General features: G+C 28.4%; 5 protein-coding genes across 8 annotated transcripts; 1 reads left to right on the top strand and 4 right to left on the bottom strand.

The window, feature by feature from the left end:
• Window positions 1-122: 122 nt before the first annotated feature.
• Window positions 123-2411, bottom strand: LOC124422277 (E3 ubiquitin-protein ligase RNF113A). Its single transcript, XM_046958519.1, has 6 exons — window positions 2209-2411; window positions 2000-2073; window positions 1645-1845; window positions 1347-1563; window positions 1079-1271; window positions 123-991 (listed from the first exon to the last, which is right to left on the bottom strand). The coding sequence occupies exons 1-6, from the start codon at window positions 2342-2344 to the stop codon at window positions 814-816; spliced, it is 999 nt and encodes a 332-aa protein (XP_046814475.1). The 5' UTR covers window positions 2345-2411; the 3' UTR covers window positions 123-813.
• On the top strand, window positions 2270-5071 carry LOC124422276 (origin recognition complex subunit 4). 3 transcript variants are annotated; one of them, XM_046958517.1, is made up of 6 exons: window positions 2270-2405; window positions 2614-2842; window positions 2931-3257; window positions 3336-3833; window positions 3897-4064; window positions 4133-5071. In XM_046958517.1, the coding sequence occupies exons 2-6, from the start codon at window positions 2627-2629 to the stop codon at window positions 4292-4294; spliced, it is 1371 nt and encodes a 456-aa protein (XP_046814473.1). In that variant the 5' UTR covers window positions 2270-2405; window positions 2614-2626; the 3' UTR covers window positions 4295-5071. The 3 variants fall into 3 exon arrangements, with proteins under 3 accessions (XP_046814473.1, XP_046814472.1, XP_046814474.1); XM_046958516.1 differs by lacking the exon at window positions 2270-2405 and adding an exon at window positions 2470-2522; XM_046958518.1 differs by lacking the exon at window positions 2270-2405 and adding an exon at window positions 2474-2522 and having other exon boundaries at window positions 3912-4064.
• A 14-nt stretch (window positions 5072-5085) lies between these two features.
• On the bottom strand, window positions 5086-7548 carry LOC124422275 (putative ammonium transporter 3). The gene is made up of 11 exons (XM_046958515.1): window positions 7339-7548; window positions 6967-7252; window positions 6746-6903; window positions 6563-6674; window positions 6277-6482; window positions 6062-6193; window positions 5874-5969; window positions 5691-5779; window positions 5521-5610; window positions 5354-5441; window positions 5086-5254 (listed from the first exon to the last, which is right to left on the bottom strand). Exons 1-11 carry the CDS (start codon window positions 7472-7474, stop codon window positions 5091-5093), a joined length of 1557 nt encoding a protein of 518 aa, XP_046814471.1. The 5' UTR covers window positions 7475-7548; the 3' UTR covers window positions 5086-5090.
• Window positions 7549-7698: 150 nt separating this feature from the next.
• Window positions 7699-10567, bottom strand: LOC124422280 (gamma-aminobutyric acid receptor-associated protein). Of its 2 annotated transcripts, none has more exons than XM_046958522.1 (4): window positions 10412-10567; window positions 9895-10204; window positions 8610-8807; window positions 7699-8467 (listed from the first exon to the last, which is right to left on the bottom strand). In XM_046958522.1, exons 2-4 carry the CDS (start codon window positions 9982-9984, stop codon window positions 8402-8404), a joined length of 354 nt encoding a protein of 117 aa, XP_046814478.1. In that variant the 5' UTR covers window positions 9985-10204; window positions 10412-10567; the 3' UTR covers window positions 7699-8401. The 2 variants fall into 2 exon arrangements, with proteins under 2 accessions (XP_046814478.1, XP_046814477.1); XM_046958521.1 differs by having other exon boundaries at window positions 10294-10494.
• A 453-nt stretch (window positions 10568-11020) lies between these two features.
• Window positions 11021-12480, bottom strand: LOC124422278 (60S ribosomal protein L22-like). Its single transcript, XM_046958520.1, has 4 exons — window positions 12359-12480; window positions 11950-12090; window positions 11464-11585; window positions 11021-11384 (listed from the first exon to the last, which is right to left on the bottom strand). Exons 1-4 carry the CDS (start codon window positions 12365-12367, stop codon window positions 11237-11239), a joined length of 420 nt encoding a protein of 139 aa, XP_046814476.1. The 5' UTR covers window positions 12368-12480; the 3' UTR covers window positions 11021-11236.
• Between the last annotated feature and the right edge of the window lie 922 nt (window positions 12481-13402).

Below are 13402 nucleotides of genomic sequence, written 5' to 3'. Positions count from 1 at the left end.
CCCGTTATCCCCACCAGTACAACTCAACGTTTTCCCCTCTCTACGGCTCACCGTTCAATGTTCAAGCAACGATTTACGAAAAGATCAAAAGTTCATCGAAATAATCCTAATTATATCGACAATTTTCATTTCAAATTAACAAAAACAATTTTATTCCAATTTATACTTGATCAATTAACAAATCGATTTTTTTTCCACTTTCCAAAATCATTCAAAATAATCCTGGGCGTTTTCACCGCATTGTTCGTTTTTAGTTGAGAGCCAAGTAGTATCTTGAATTCATAGAATACGGATGAATCATCGTCTTTGGCTCTGCGCTAAAGGTTTAATTTCGACTTACCCGAAAGTCGCTAATGCCCTTCTGCCAGAATACGATATGTATATTTCGTAGAAAATTATTTTTTCAATTCGATTGATTTTCGTGAATGTTCATTTAAATAATCGTTAAAATAACAAATACTTTATATTTATGCACGTTTTAATACGCATCAACGATAAATAAAAAGCATTCCCCTTTGAGTAATAAAACTTTTTTCTGAAGTTTTTATTTGGATAAAAGTTTCTTACCATGGAATGCTAATTCATTATTTGAAACTTTATGTCAGAGAGACGTATATTTCTTTTATAACTATTAATTTATAGCTATTAAACTTTGTTTATGAAGATAGGCGATATAACTACGCATAAAAATCCTTATTAAAAGCATACATGTACGTATGTATGTATGTATGTACGTATGTGTGTGTATATATATGTATATATATATATATATATATATATATATATATATATATATATATATATATATTTCCATTAATCATCAGACATACTATCCTCCTCTACAATTTTTTCCTTTTCCTCTAATTTAGTTCGAGCAATTAACTCTTTAGCTGGATTAAAAACACCATTAGTCTGTACATTGCAAATGTAACACCTTGTAGTCTTCTTATAATGTTCTAAAGCACACTTTTCACAGAAATAGTGTTTACATCTGTAAAACATATAATTATTTAGTTATCTCATTATTAATTTGAGATATATAATTATTAATTTGATCATGATATTTTAGTATACATACTTTGTAACAATTGGATCGGTGAAACTGTTTCTACAAATGAAACATTTAAATGGCAAAGATTCTTCATCGCTATCTATTTCATATTTCTTGTCATCTTCGTCTCCACTGTTGTTATATTCTCCAGTAGCTGCCTCTCTTTCTAATTGCCATCCAAGTTTATAATCGGAACGATCATGAAGAAATTTACAACTGTCTGTAAATAATAATACAATTTTATACATAGTGGTTAATCGGACTATAATTTAAATTAATAGCAGTTCTTGCTAACCTCCAAAACCACAAAATCCAGTTTCTTTATAATCTTTGCAGATATCTGGTTGATAGTCCCATCTAACAGTTGCCCTGAGATTAGCTGGAGCACGGATTGGTCCTTTACGAACCATACCGCTGGATGCATTTCCTGCTGCAGTATCTCTTTTTTTATAATACTGTGCATAATTATTAAGACCTCTGTAAATTTTATCATCTTCTTTTCCTTCAAGCTCCTAAAAGATATTACACCAATCTATTTACAATATGTTGATAATTATAATAGACCCTTTAATTCAATTGAATTTAAAAATTACTTCATTAATCTTCTGAGCCTTCTCAAATAAAGCTTGAGCATCCTTGTCCTTTTCAGTTTCTGTTTCCAGAACGGCAGTTGCTCCCTGATCGCTTGGCCCTGCTGGCATAGGTGTCCTGTTGCTTTTATAAGAAACAGTCACACTATCATCCTCGCTACTGTCATCATTGACAGATTTGTGATGATATCGCTTTGTGTTTGTCTGTAAATCACTATGATTATACAATTTCCTACTTCTTATTAGAACAAGAGCTTAATAGAATTATTTTTTAAAAATTTTACTGGTATAATGTTAGTACGTCGTTACATTGGATAGAGATTAACGATTGAGATTTATCTTTTTGGTTTTTACTTACACTTTGTCTCATAGGATTACGTTCATCGTACTTTTTTTCTTTTTTAACGACCGTAGTTTCATCTTCGCTACTTTCTATAAGATAAAAATTTGAAATTAGTACGATAGAACGCACATAACCTATAAAACAGTTAATTGAATTTACGTAATAAAATTAAAAAATTCTTAAAGCGATCTGAAACTAATGTTTAGTCTTTTATATACACTTACCATTGTCGTCAAGTCCTTTACGCTTTCTTGATACTTTATTTCGTATTTTCCTTTTTTTAAATAAAAAAGTACAATTCTTTTTGTCTGCCTCTTGCTGCACGTCTTCCATATTTGTTTTGTAAACAACTTTGGTCATACGTCTTTCTAACCCGGACGTCACTTATTTTATTTAGTTAATATTTTCAAAAGAACTTAGGGTATGTATTTCCAATATTCTATATATAGTGATAGTGTTAATCATAAATGTGGGATTAACTTATTCATAATTAAATATATCTCTTGCAATTTTTCTATGTATGCGGTACTCTTACTAGGTTATGTTATGTTTATCTATATATACTTTATAATGACAGTTATAAACACTGTATAATTAAATATACTTAAACCTTTATTTAATATTTGTAGATCCTTTAAAGTCATGAGTAAGAAGAAAAGTATGGCAATTGATTTCCAAGATAACATGATATTATTAACAAGAAAATATTTAAAACGCAAAATAATGTGTCCTGAAACAAAATTTAGACATCACATTAAAGAACGTTTACACGTGTTGGATTTATTGAAAAGAACAGTTGAAATGGGTGAAAGTAATTCTGCATTACTGATCGGTCCGAGAGGCAGTGGAAAAACTACAGTATGTATTTTATATGTATATTCCTCATATATTTATGTGGGTGATAGTGAATCCTATAGTTTTTTATGGATATCTATGCATTTTTTAGCTCATCAACAGTGTCTTAGTAGAATTGTCCACTTTGAAGTTTTTTAAAGACAATGCACTAATAGTAAATCTGCATGGTTTAGTACATACCGATGATCGTATAGCATTAAAAGATGCTACGCGTCAAATGCAATTAGAAAATGTAGTAAGTGATAAAGTCTTTGGCACATTTGCAGAAAATTTAAGTTTCCTATTAGAATGCTTAAAGTCTGGAGACAAAAAACACACTAAGCCAGTCATTTTCATACTAGACGAGTTTGACTTATTCTGTGCGCATCATAATCAGACTCTGTTATATAATCTTTTTGATGTTGCTCAGTCTGCACAAGTGAGTATAAATAAAAATTTTACACAGACATTCATTGTAAAAAAGAATCTTTAAAAATATTTATAAATAATTTTGTAGGCTCCTATCTGTGTATTGGGTATAACATGTAGATTGGATGTTATAGAACTTCTAGAAAAAAGAGTTAAATCAAGATTTTCACATAGGCAAATATTTCTTTTTTCTGGTGACACGTCATCCCCTGAACAACCAGCATCTGCTTTTGATGATCGTTTAGAACTTTTTCAACATCTTCTTAGTTTACCGGATGATGAAAACGTAAATAGAATAGAGCAACAATATGATGATTGTACAATAGATCCACATTTTGGTTCAATGTGGAATGAATATATTAAAAGTTTAGCTAGTAATGTTACAATGATAAACTTGTTAAAAAGAATGTATCAGATTGATATTAGTGAGAGAAGTTTCAGAAATTTTTTAGCAGTTGCTGTTTCAACATTATCCGAGAAACATCAAAAATTAGAAGTAAATGATTTTGTAGAAGCAAGTAAAATATTTTCTCAGGACGATAAAATATTAATGCTTGAAGGTTTATCCGTACTAGAAATGTGTTTAGTAAGTAGCAATATTATAGGAATTACAGATTAGATAGATTAACATAAAATAAATGATTTTAAGAAACAACCCTTGCAGATCATAGCAATGAAACATGAAACAGAAATATATGATGGTGAACCATTAACTTTTGAAAGTATCTACAATCGATATATTAAATTTACAAATCAAAATTCTTTTATTCACTCTGTTCAAAGACCAGTTATTATGAAAGCATTTGAACATATTAAGGTAAGATATTATATTAAATAAAATATTATAACGATTACATCGCAATACGACCTGTATACATTTTCTAGAATTTAGAGTTTATAGTACCTGTAAGTAATACAAATACAAGAATCGAAAAAGAATATCAAAGGTATAAGTTTTCTTTGACATCTCAACAAGTAATGGATGCTGTCAAAAATTATCCGGGACTTCCTACAGAAGTCTCCCAATGGGCATTAAGCAGTCTATAATAAAAATGTGATATTCTAAAAAATTTCACATATGCTAAGACTTTTCAATCTGTAATTCCATTGTATTTTTATGTACCGTACATGTTGTTTCCTTTAGTAAACTTGTATCATGTAAAAATCATTTCTTTACAAAGAAAATTAAGACGGTATGTGTGATATGTTAATGTATTATTCGTATTAACATATTTTATCAATGTACATTCTTGTTTTATATTTCAGAATGACTTTAAATAACTAATACGATATTTCAACTTGTTTGTTTCTTAGAGATCAATTTTTTCTCATAATACATATCAAATATTATCATATCTAAAAATTGTAAATATATTTTATGTTTATCTCTTTGTCTAACAATAAGAGTTCTATCAAAGTCTTATGAAATATCTAATTGTTGTAATTTACCAGTCAATTCCTGCCACAAAATTCAATGCAAAACGTCCATTATAATCGAACGTGATAGTTAAATTATATGTAAATTAACAAATTTTGAAACAGGAAAAAAATATTTTAATTGGAAGTATAAATAATTGTTATAATTATATTATTTTTACAAAGTTCACAAAAATAATTAAGCAAAATCGTATATAGTAAATACTACGCGAACTTTGTTCTTCCCATTTATTAATATGTGTAATTGATAATTATATTGTAGGAAAGAATGTGAAAAAAAATTGGAATATTTATTACAGAATGTTGTGTATGTTGCCTTGAAGCATATATGAGATACACATCAAAAATGTTCATACATTTTTAATAAATTTATATTCACATGAGAAAGATCTGTTTTAACTATTTTTTAATCAATCCATGCTAATTGTGGTATATTTTTTATAGATGTTGCAGAATTTGTTACTGCATGTATCGGTGAATTCAAAGATTTTTTTTTAGTACGTAAATTATTAATATTTATCAAATTTCTATACTTTTTACGTTTGTTTTTTGAAATGTATAAATTATGACCTATTGTAAATAATAACATATATAAAAGAAATAAATATGAAATATGTATATGATCAATCAATTACATATACTTGTTTTCATTTTGTATTTTTTATTTACCTGGATTTATTCCCACAGGATGCACTTTATTTAAAGTATCAACTAATGTAGAAGAATCAAAAGCAGACATTGCTCTGCTCACTCCAATCTAAAAATATGTACATGTAATATAAAATATTAATAATTTTAAATATTATGTGTTAATTATTTGTCTCATAGAAGCAAACCTGTACGTGTCGTATTCTATGTTCTACTAAATCAGCACCAAGTAATTCTTCATCCTCTTTCATTCTTATTGGTAAGATTTTATCAATTAACTGAAATATACATTTTATCTAAATCTAATCTGAATAAAAATAGCTAACTGAATTTAAATTGTTCATTTTTTACATCTTACCCACAGTAATATTATGGAAGAAATAAAACTCCAACTAATCAAGCATAATACTGATAAACATTGTACACCTAACAGATACCAACCTCCACCTAAATAAAAATTTATTAATTTACTTAATTTATTTCTCTTTGTTTTTTTTAATATTTATAAAAATTTCATAACAAATATATATGCTGTGCAAACCCTTGAATAAACCACTTCTACCACTGGTAGTGTCTAGAGGATATGGATTATCAGCGAACAAACCAATAGCTATAACGCCCCATATTCCACTTGCTCCTAATATAAATATCATAATAATATAAAATAGATAAAGTATAGTACTATGGTGTAATTTTATAGTGCAATTTTTGTCATTAACATAAATATACCATGTGTAGCAGATGCTCCAACAGGATCATCAATGTGTATTTTATCTAACATCGGCATTGAAAAACAAGTAATAAATCCACCTATCATCCCTATTATTATTGATTCCCAAGCACAGTACAAAAAACATCCACCTATTAATAAAACACAAAAATTAAGAATTTATTATTTTAAATTCAATATTCCTATATTGATATATTTGTTTTTTTTTATCAACCTGTAATAGCAACCAATGCACCAAGAATTCCATTTATTTGACTCAAAATATCAATCCCATTTGGATTAGTCAAACTAAATCCAAGGCCAACTAAACCACCACCTATACTTCCCATCATTGTAGAAACAGCTGCTCTCGCAGCATATTGCCAACGTTGACCACTTACACCATATGTACTGCCACTGTTAAATGCTAGCCATCCCCACCTGTTATGACAAGTATTATGCACAATGTTTTATACAAAATCATTTGAAAATTATAGATATAGATTAATGCTTATTATTACCATAGTACGAACAATCCCATTATAGCATTTACAGGACAGCCCAAAGGTAAAGGATCTATTCCAGAGTCATATCTGCCTAGTCTTGGTCCAAGCATTATAGCACATGCAAGAGCTATATTTATATAATGTTATAGCATTTATTAATAATCTTCTATATTTTTTCTATTATATAATATACTTTACCTGAAATTCCACCAACGAGATGTACTGGCCCTGATCCAGCTATATCAACCACACCCAAAGATTTTAAAAATCCATGATCACCCCATACCCACCCAGCTGGTATACAATATATAATTGTATTTAAAAAAGAGAAAAGGCAGTAAGCTTTAAAATTACATCTGTAAATAAGTACATAATTATATTTGTATCATAATTTGTATTAAATTATAGTGTAGAAATACCGTTCAGCCATTGCACCGCTAACAATAGTTGTAGATGTTGTAGCAAAACTTAATTGAAATAAAAATGCAGCACAAATGGGACCCATAAGTTCACTGCCTACAGGTGGATCAATTAAAAAACCTCCACTACCAACAAAAAAATTAGTGGGTCTATTTACACCAAAACTCATGCCAAATCCAAATATCCAATAAGTTAGTCCACCAAGAACTATGTCTACCACATTTTTCATCATTATATTGACTTCATTTTTTAAAGAAACACATCCTGATTCTAACATACCAAAACCTACACCAATTTATTTTTTGTAATTATAGATGCTTCTATTTTATATTAGCTTTATACTATAACTTTAAAATACAATAATGATTTACCTGTTTGCATAGTGAAAATGATAAAAGAACTGGTAACTATCCAATTACTATCTTCTTGAGTAAGATTGTAAATTGAACTTGTATATTCATAAATAGTACTGTTAGTAATATTGCGTTCATAATTATCTTCTTCCATATTTTAAAAAGGTTTATTTCAACACACAAGAAGAAAGACTACTTTTCACTTCTGAAGGAATAACAAAGTAAAATGCCTTCAGGAAAAACAAGTTAAAAATTCAAAAGGTATGGACAAACACGTTAAATATTAATGAGATCTCCTTAAGTACAGTTGCATGTTTGAGCTAGAATGGAAACAGGAAATGAAATAAATGCATTCAAAGAGCATGGTCATAAAACCTATTGAGTTTTCAAATCAATCTTTTTTAATCTTTTTTTATTGGCCCACATCCAGCCGTTACATAAAATTTTCCACCTTACCATATAGATAGCAATTTCTTTTTTTTCATTATTAACTGAAATAACATCAAATCATGTAAATATAATAATACTAGCCTAAATACAAGAAAATGATATCACATAGCAAGTTTAAATATTTTGTTTTGAGAAGATTTTTAAAATACATCATACAAGATCATTTCTATCTTGTTAAATTCAATTTTTATATGACTGTTAAAGTGCACTAAAAACATCAATAATTATAAAAAGAATCAATAACACGATACAAATAATATTTCTTTTCCATGATTACTTCCTAATTTTTTAAATATCGCACGACATAATATGAGCGATAAAATAATTAGCGCTGATATATTTTTTGTTATTTTATTTTTATAATTTTGCAATTGATGTCAATGGTAAATATTGAAATTAAAAAATAAAGCACTGTCATTTTCATTAGAGAATCACATCAAATTTTTCAAAGAAGCAAGATCAGAGTGCAGCGCTAAAATTTTAAACATCATCAGATTACTGAGGGCTGTCAAATTGGTTACACTTTCAAAAGCGTCTATGAAGACTACATCGTAGATGATAGATTTTTTGCTGTCGACTTCTTTTTTTTTTCCTTTTTAATTTTTTTGGCATTTACCAACTTCTCAATTATTTAGTGCCCATACACATTTTCATCGCTGTAAGCTATGTATAGGAAGAAGTCCTCCTCATGATGTTCCTGATAAACAATTTTAAATCTGCTATTAAATTTATTTTATTAAAGTTACCATACTTATTGTATATATCATTATTTCAATAAGAAATTAATTAAATCCTTAAGTGTCTGTTTCAATGTTATTTAAACTATTATTATTTTTTACCGCATATAGAGATCCCATGGTTGCGCTTGTAGGAGGAATGATATTGTTAACAAAGAAGAATAAAGCATCCTCTGGGCGAAGGTGAATCCTCTTGCGGATTAGAAAGTAAAATTGTCCAACAGTCAGGTCAGATGGTACAAGATATTTTTGTTTATCCAAATCACTAATTTTGGCTTTAGGTGCCTTTTCAACGATCACCTGTCATCATATTTACTATGTAAACTATTAGTCAACAAAACTCAAGGTATCATTATTTTTCTCTATGTTCTAATTCATTTCTATTCTTGGCAAGTTGCCCGAATTCGGAATAATTTAATAATTATATATTAAGAAATATAATTAATGGCCGTTAGATAAGAAACTTTTAAGGATTTCTTTACACATTTGCAATAAAATAAATTTTAAAAAATAAAAAAGAAATACAAAGAGAATTAAGACAAGAATTTTTGTTGAAAACAATTGAAACAAAAAAAAAATATTACAAATAAATAAATAAAAAGAGAATTAAAAGAAAAAAAAAGAAAAAAATTTTTGTTGAAATCAATTAAACAAAAAAAAAAAAGAAAATTCTTAATCTTTTTCTATTACGAATCAACAAGAAGTTCGTAGCATTAAGCGTAACATAGGATCGATAGGACTTGAAATAATCGTACGTAGTACGTTTTGACGATAAACGATTCTTAATTTTACCGTCCAGATATTGATTGACAAGGAAATGAAAGGAAAAATCAAAGGAATAAAAGAAGGGGGAGGAAAAAAAAGAAAAAGGAAAAGAAAAATGAGTTCTTTGGGATAAAAAGAAAAATATATATTTTTACGACGCAATAGAACGACCTTGGAAAAAAACGAGAAATCGTAGAAAAAGATAAAAGGTACTTCAAACTTCGTCGATTTTGAAACGTTTGAGAACAAAGAGAGAAAGAGAGAGAGAGAGAAAGACAAAGAGAAAGAGAGAGAGAAAGAGAGAGAGAGAGAGAGAGAGAGAAAGAAAAAGACAGAAAAAAGGTAAATGGAAATAGAAAAAGAAAGATAGAGAACAATGAAGTAAAATAGGAAAAAAACAAAGCCAGAGTTATTGTGTAAACTCGTTTATCTTTGCATACGTTCAACAAGCTCGCTCTCTCTTTCTCTCTCCCTATCTATCTATCTATCTATCTATCTATCTGTCTGTCCGTCTGTCTGTCTGTCCGTCTATTTTCCTTTAAATTGGCAGTGAAACGTAATTTTTGTCCGACGAATTGATTTAGATATATATATATATATATATATATATATATGTACTTACAGGCACCCTGTCCGGATACTTTCGTCGTATCTTTTCACCCTCAGCCTTTCTCTTCTCGAAAGGATGCCCCTCCTTGTATTCAAACTTCATCGTTTCTCTCGTGCTAATGGCACGAGACACAAACTCTCTGACACAGCGACTTTCTTCTTCCTTCTTTCTCCTCTGTCGTTCTTCCTCTTACCTTCGTCTATGGATAGTATGTACGTATGTAGTATATATGTATGTATATACTTTTCCGTTTAATACTTCCTTTTTATACGTCAATGCGCGAAATATCAATTTTTTTTTTTTTTGTAGACCTTTCAATCGACTGAAAAAAGAAAACTATTAGAGAAGGAGAGAGAGAGAGAGAGAGAGAGAGAGAGAGAGAGAGAGAGAAAGAGAGACGACGAAACGAACAACTTTCTCAACGCTTCTGTCACAACAATCGCCGTATGTCACTTAGGCTTCGTCTTAATGCACAATTCTTTACTGCGTTAATAATACAAGACAATTTAATGCGAAAAAACGATCTTACAATGGGTTTTAATGTACGATCACTTCTCAGAATGATATTTTTCTAATTGGCAGAGTCACGTTTTACGTGTTACCGAATACGAATCGATGATAGGAAGATCGTAGATGAATAAGCTGATAAATCAGGGTCGAACATAGATATCAACTTCGCCTCTACCTTAAAAATATTCTTTGGGATTTTTTGTTTACATGTAAGGTAGTATTATAAATTTATCAAAATGACTGTTAAAGATGATTTTTTCTGATCTGTTGTTGCAAATTTTTTTACACTTTGTTTTATATATAAATATATATATGTACATATATATACACACACACATATATATAAATGTTTAATATACTTCGTTTATATCTTTGATCGTGTTAACATTCGGGCACTATATTACCTTATATTAAGTCGCTCCTGTTCGTTATAAACACCGAATGGAGGGTTTCCATTTGTCGCCAAGTATCACGTGACACGTATACGATTTTCATAAGTATCACTTTCTACTTACATACGTATGCAGTTTAAAGTATTTATCTTTTCCTTATTTCTTCAAAGATGTTGCGATAAAATACATATATATGCGATAAAAAACATATATGCATATATAAGTATATATGTATATATAATGTTTTCGATAACTTTATTATTAACAGATTCAAAAATAAAACTTATCCGATTTTGTTTACGCTAATTTCATGAACCTTCCTAAATATTTAAGTTGATTAATGATTAATATATATGTATATTTTAATTTATTTAAAACTCTTAGAATTTTTTTATGATTTTATTTTTAGAAATATGTACAGAATTTTCTGCAATGGTTTGTAAAATAAAATTTTACTCCGCGTCCTCTTCGTCGTCGTCTTCCTGACTATTAATCTGGAAATACCGCAACTCGTAGGTCTCTTTATCTTGTGACACTACACGTAACCAATCACGCAATTTGTTCTTCTTCAAATATTTCTTTGTCAAGTATTTGAGATATCTGTATGAATAAAAAAATTATTCCAGTCAGTATAACTACTTATATATTATAGATTATATCATTTGTATATAATACATACCGTTTAGAAAAATCAATATCACTATTAACAGAAAGTTTCATTTTGTTACGTTCAATGGTAACATTGTTTCCAAAATTGTTTGTTTTCCCGCTGACTTTTATTCTTTCTTGAAGGTATTTCTCCTGTAAATCAAGAATTTCTTTGTCAAACACACAGATCAAAAATTTTTAATTGCAGATTAAAAGTTAGATACTGAAGAAAAAATACTGTATATGTGAATGTACGACTATACAATATACAAATGGAATAAATAGTATGTATATTATAATCATAATATTAAGATAACAACAGCATATACGTCATTATTAAAACAATATTGTGAAATCATGATAGATGATTCTGTAAAGTTATGAAAGGTTAGAACTGTTGTACTCGAACAAATTCAAAATCTTTGAATTGTACACAATCAAAATATTTGTTGACAAAATAATGATATGACTTAGAGATTATGGATAGAGCATATAAATCATTGTTACAATAACTTACAAAATTGGCTACATCCATAATATTATCCTCCACAGGATGCGTACAGTCGATCGTAAACTTTAGGGATACTTTCTTTTTTTGGCCCTTACCACGAAGGGCTTGTTTTTTGCTACTTGAGCCTTTGGCTTTCTTTGTTACGGTCTGAAAGAGATAAATTAAATAAAAAAATAATTCATTTGTAACATAAAATCATTCTAGTTCTGAAACAACATGTGACAAAGCCGTCAAAATATCTTCGCGGCCAAACATTTTCTATCTATTTTTATCTAGACCATCTTTTTAAAAAATCAGCATTCATTATTATACCACGTGAAAGCATAATTAAAACTTTCAGCTTGTAATTATAGTTTCATCACAAGCTAGTATATTTTCTCTTTATATTTATTATTTTCTACAAGATGGAACTTACCAGAGCCATGTTTACGACTTATGGGAAACCGAAAGAATTGTCCGCTCCGTGGCGACACCGTTTAGAGTGTAATAGTCAGTGTTACCAATTCCCGACACAACATCTGAATGTGTATATTTATTTAGTTACTAGCATTGTAAATAGTTATTTTTAATAATAAGTAGTTGGTAAATATATATTCTAGGCAACATACCGGGAAATACGAAAGTTCATGTTAGATATTCAGAAAGCTTAGAAAAAATGCTTTGAATTTACCAGAGATCATAGTTAGTTTAGCTATAACCTAAATTTTAAAAGTTACGGCATAAAAATTAACTATCTTTCTTTAAGTGATGTTGATTATGAATAACCATTATAAATGATTGAAACTTTTTTTACTATTACTAATTACTGGAATTGTTGACGTCAATTGTTTTTTGATATTAATTATGAATAATATTAATAAAAAAAATTTGATAATCGAAAATTCAATAATCAAAAAAATTATAATCGAAGTAATCGAAACAAAATTCCAACTATCAATATTAATTACCGGTAACAAAAAAAAATCCTGCCATCAATATTGTTTATTCATAACCAAAATAGATAAATTTTAATATTTTTTAATGATTTCGTTTTTCAACAAATTTCTACAAAACTTAATGATTAATGACTTTGATTTAAATAAAAATTAACTTTTTCTCAATGATTTCTTTTGACGTAAGTTTTTAAATAATTACTCTTTTCGGTTTTTTAAAGTTACGATATAAAAAGTAAAATATTTTTGCTCGCAAGAAATAAATCCTTTATTGGGATCATTTAAACCTAACTCTCCCGATTCAATGCGTTATAAGTGCTTTCAATTTTATAATTAAAAATTTTTGCTTTTTTCCTTAAGTCGATTTGAAAATTTTCATTCTTTTTTTCATTAACATTAAAGATAATTTAAGATATTTATTTTATTTCTTTCTTTTTTCTTGTTACCGAGTTTCGTCAATCTTTATTAAAAATCATCACTTTTGAATTTAATATAATTTGGTGTAACAAGTTATTGAATAGAAAGTA

This window comes from Vespa crabro, chromosome 2 (genome assembly GCF_910589235.1).
Source record: "Vespa crabro chromosome 2, iyVesCrab1.2, whole genome shotgun sequence".
Lineage (NCBI taxonomy): Eukaryota > Metazoa > Arthropoda > Insecta > Hymenoptera > Vespidae > Vespa > Vespa crabro.
The sequence above is the reverse complement of the archived record's forward strand: the minus strand, read 5'-3'. Positions and strand labels throughout refer to the sequence as shown.

Coding starts and splice junctions, on each gene's coding strand:
- LOC124422277 (XM_046958519.1), bottom strand. CDS start 2,344: ATGACCAAAGTTGTTTACAAAACAAATATGGAAGACGTGCAGCAAGAG. Junction 2,074..2,208: donor TAAAGGACTTGACGACAATG/GTAAGTGTATAT, acceptor TTTATCTTATAG/AAAGTAGCGAAGATGAAACT. Junction 1,564..1,644: donor AGGCTCAGAAGATTAATGAA/GTAATTTTTAAA, acceptor AATATCTTTTAG/GAGCTTGAAGGAAAAGAAGA.
- LOC124422276 (XM_046958517.1), top strand. CDS start 2,627: ATGAGTAAGAAGAAAAGTATGGCAATTGATTTCCAAGATAACATGATA. Junction 3,258..3,335: donor ATGTTGCTCAGTCTGCACAA/GTGAGTATAAAT, acceptor ATAATTTTGTAG/GCTCCTATCTGTGTATTGGG. Junction 4,065..4,132: donor AAGCATTTGAACATATTAAG/GTAAGATATTAT, acceptor TACATTTTCTAG/AATTTAGAGTTTATAGTACC.
- LOC124422275 (XM_046958515.1), bottom strand. CDS start 7,474: ATGGAAGAAGATAATTATGAACGCAATATTACTAACAGTACTATTTAT. Junction 7,253..7,338: donor CATTTTCACTATGCAAACAG/GTAAATCATTAT, acceptor AAATTGGTGTAG/GTTTTGGTATGTTAGAATCA. Junction 6,904..6,966: donor AGCGGTGCAATGGCTGAACG/GTATTTCTACAC, acceptor ACTTATTTACAG/ATGTAATTTTAAAGCTTACT.
- LOC124422280 (XM_046958522.1), bottom strand. CDS start 9,984: ATGAAGTTTGAATACAAGGAGGGGCATCCTTTCGAGAAGAGAAAGGCT. Junction 8,808..9,894: donor AGTATCCGGACAGGGTGCCT/GTAAGTACATAT, acceptor ATATGATGACAG/GTGATCGTTGAAAAGGCACC. Junction 8,468..8,609: donor CCATGGGATCTCTATATGCG/GTAAAAAATAAT, acceptor ATTGTTTATCAG/GAACATCATGAGGAGGACTT.
- LOC124422278 (XM_046958520.1), bottom strand. Junction 11,586..11,949: donor TTATGGATGTAGCCAATTTT/GTAAGTTATTGT, acceptor CTTGATTTACAG/GAGAAATACCTTCAAGAAAG. Junction 11,385..11,463: donor GATATTGATTTTTCTAAACG/GTATGTATTATA, acceptor TTATTCATACAG/ATATCTCAAATACTTGACAA.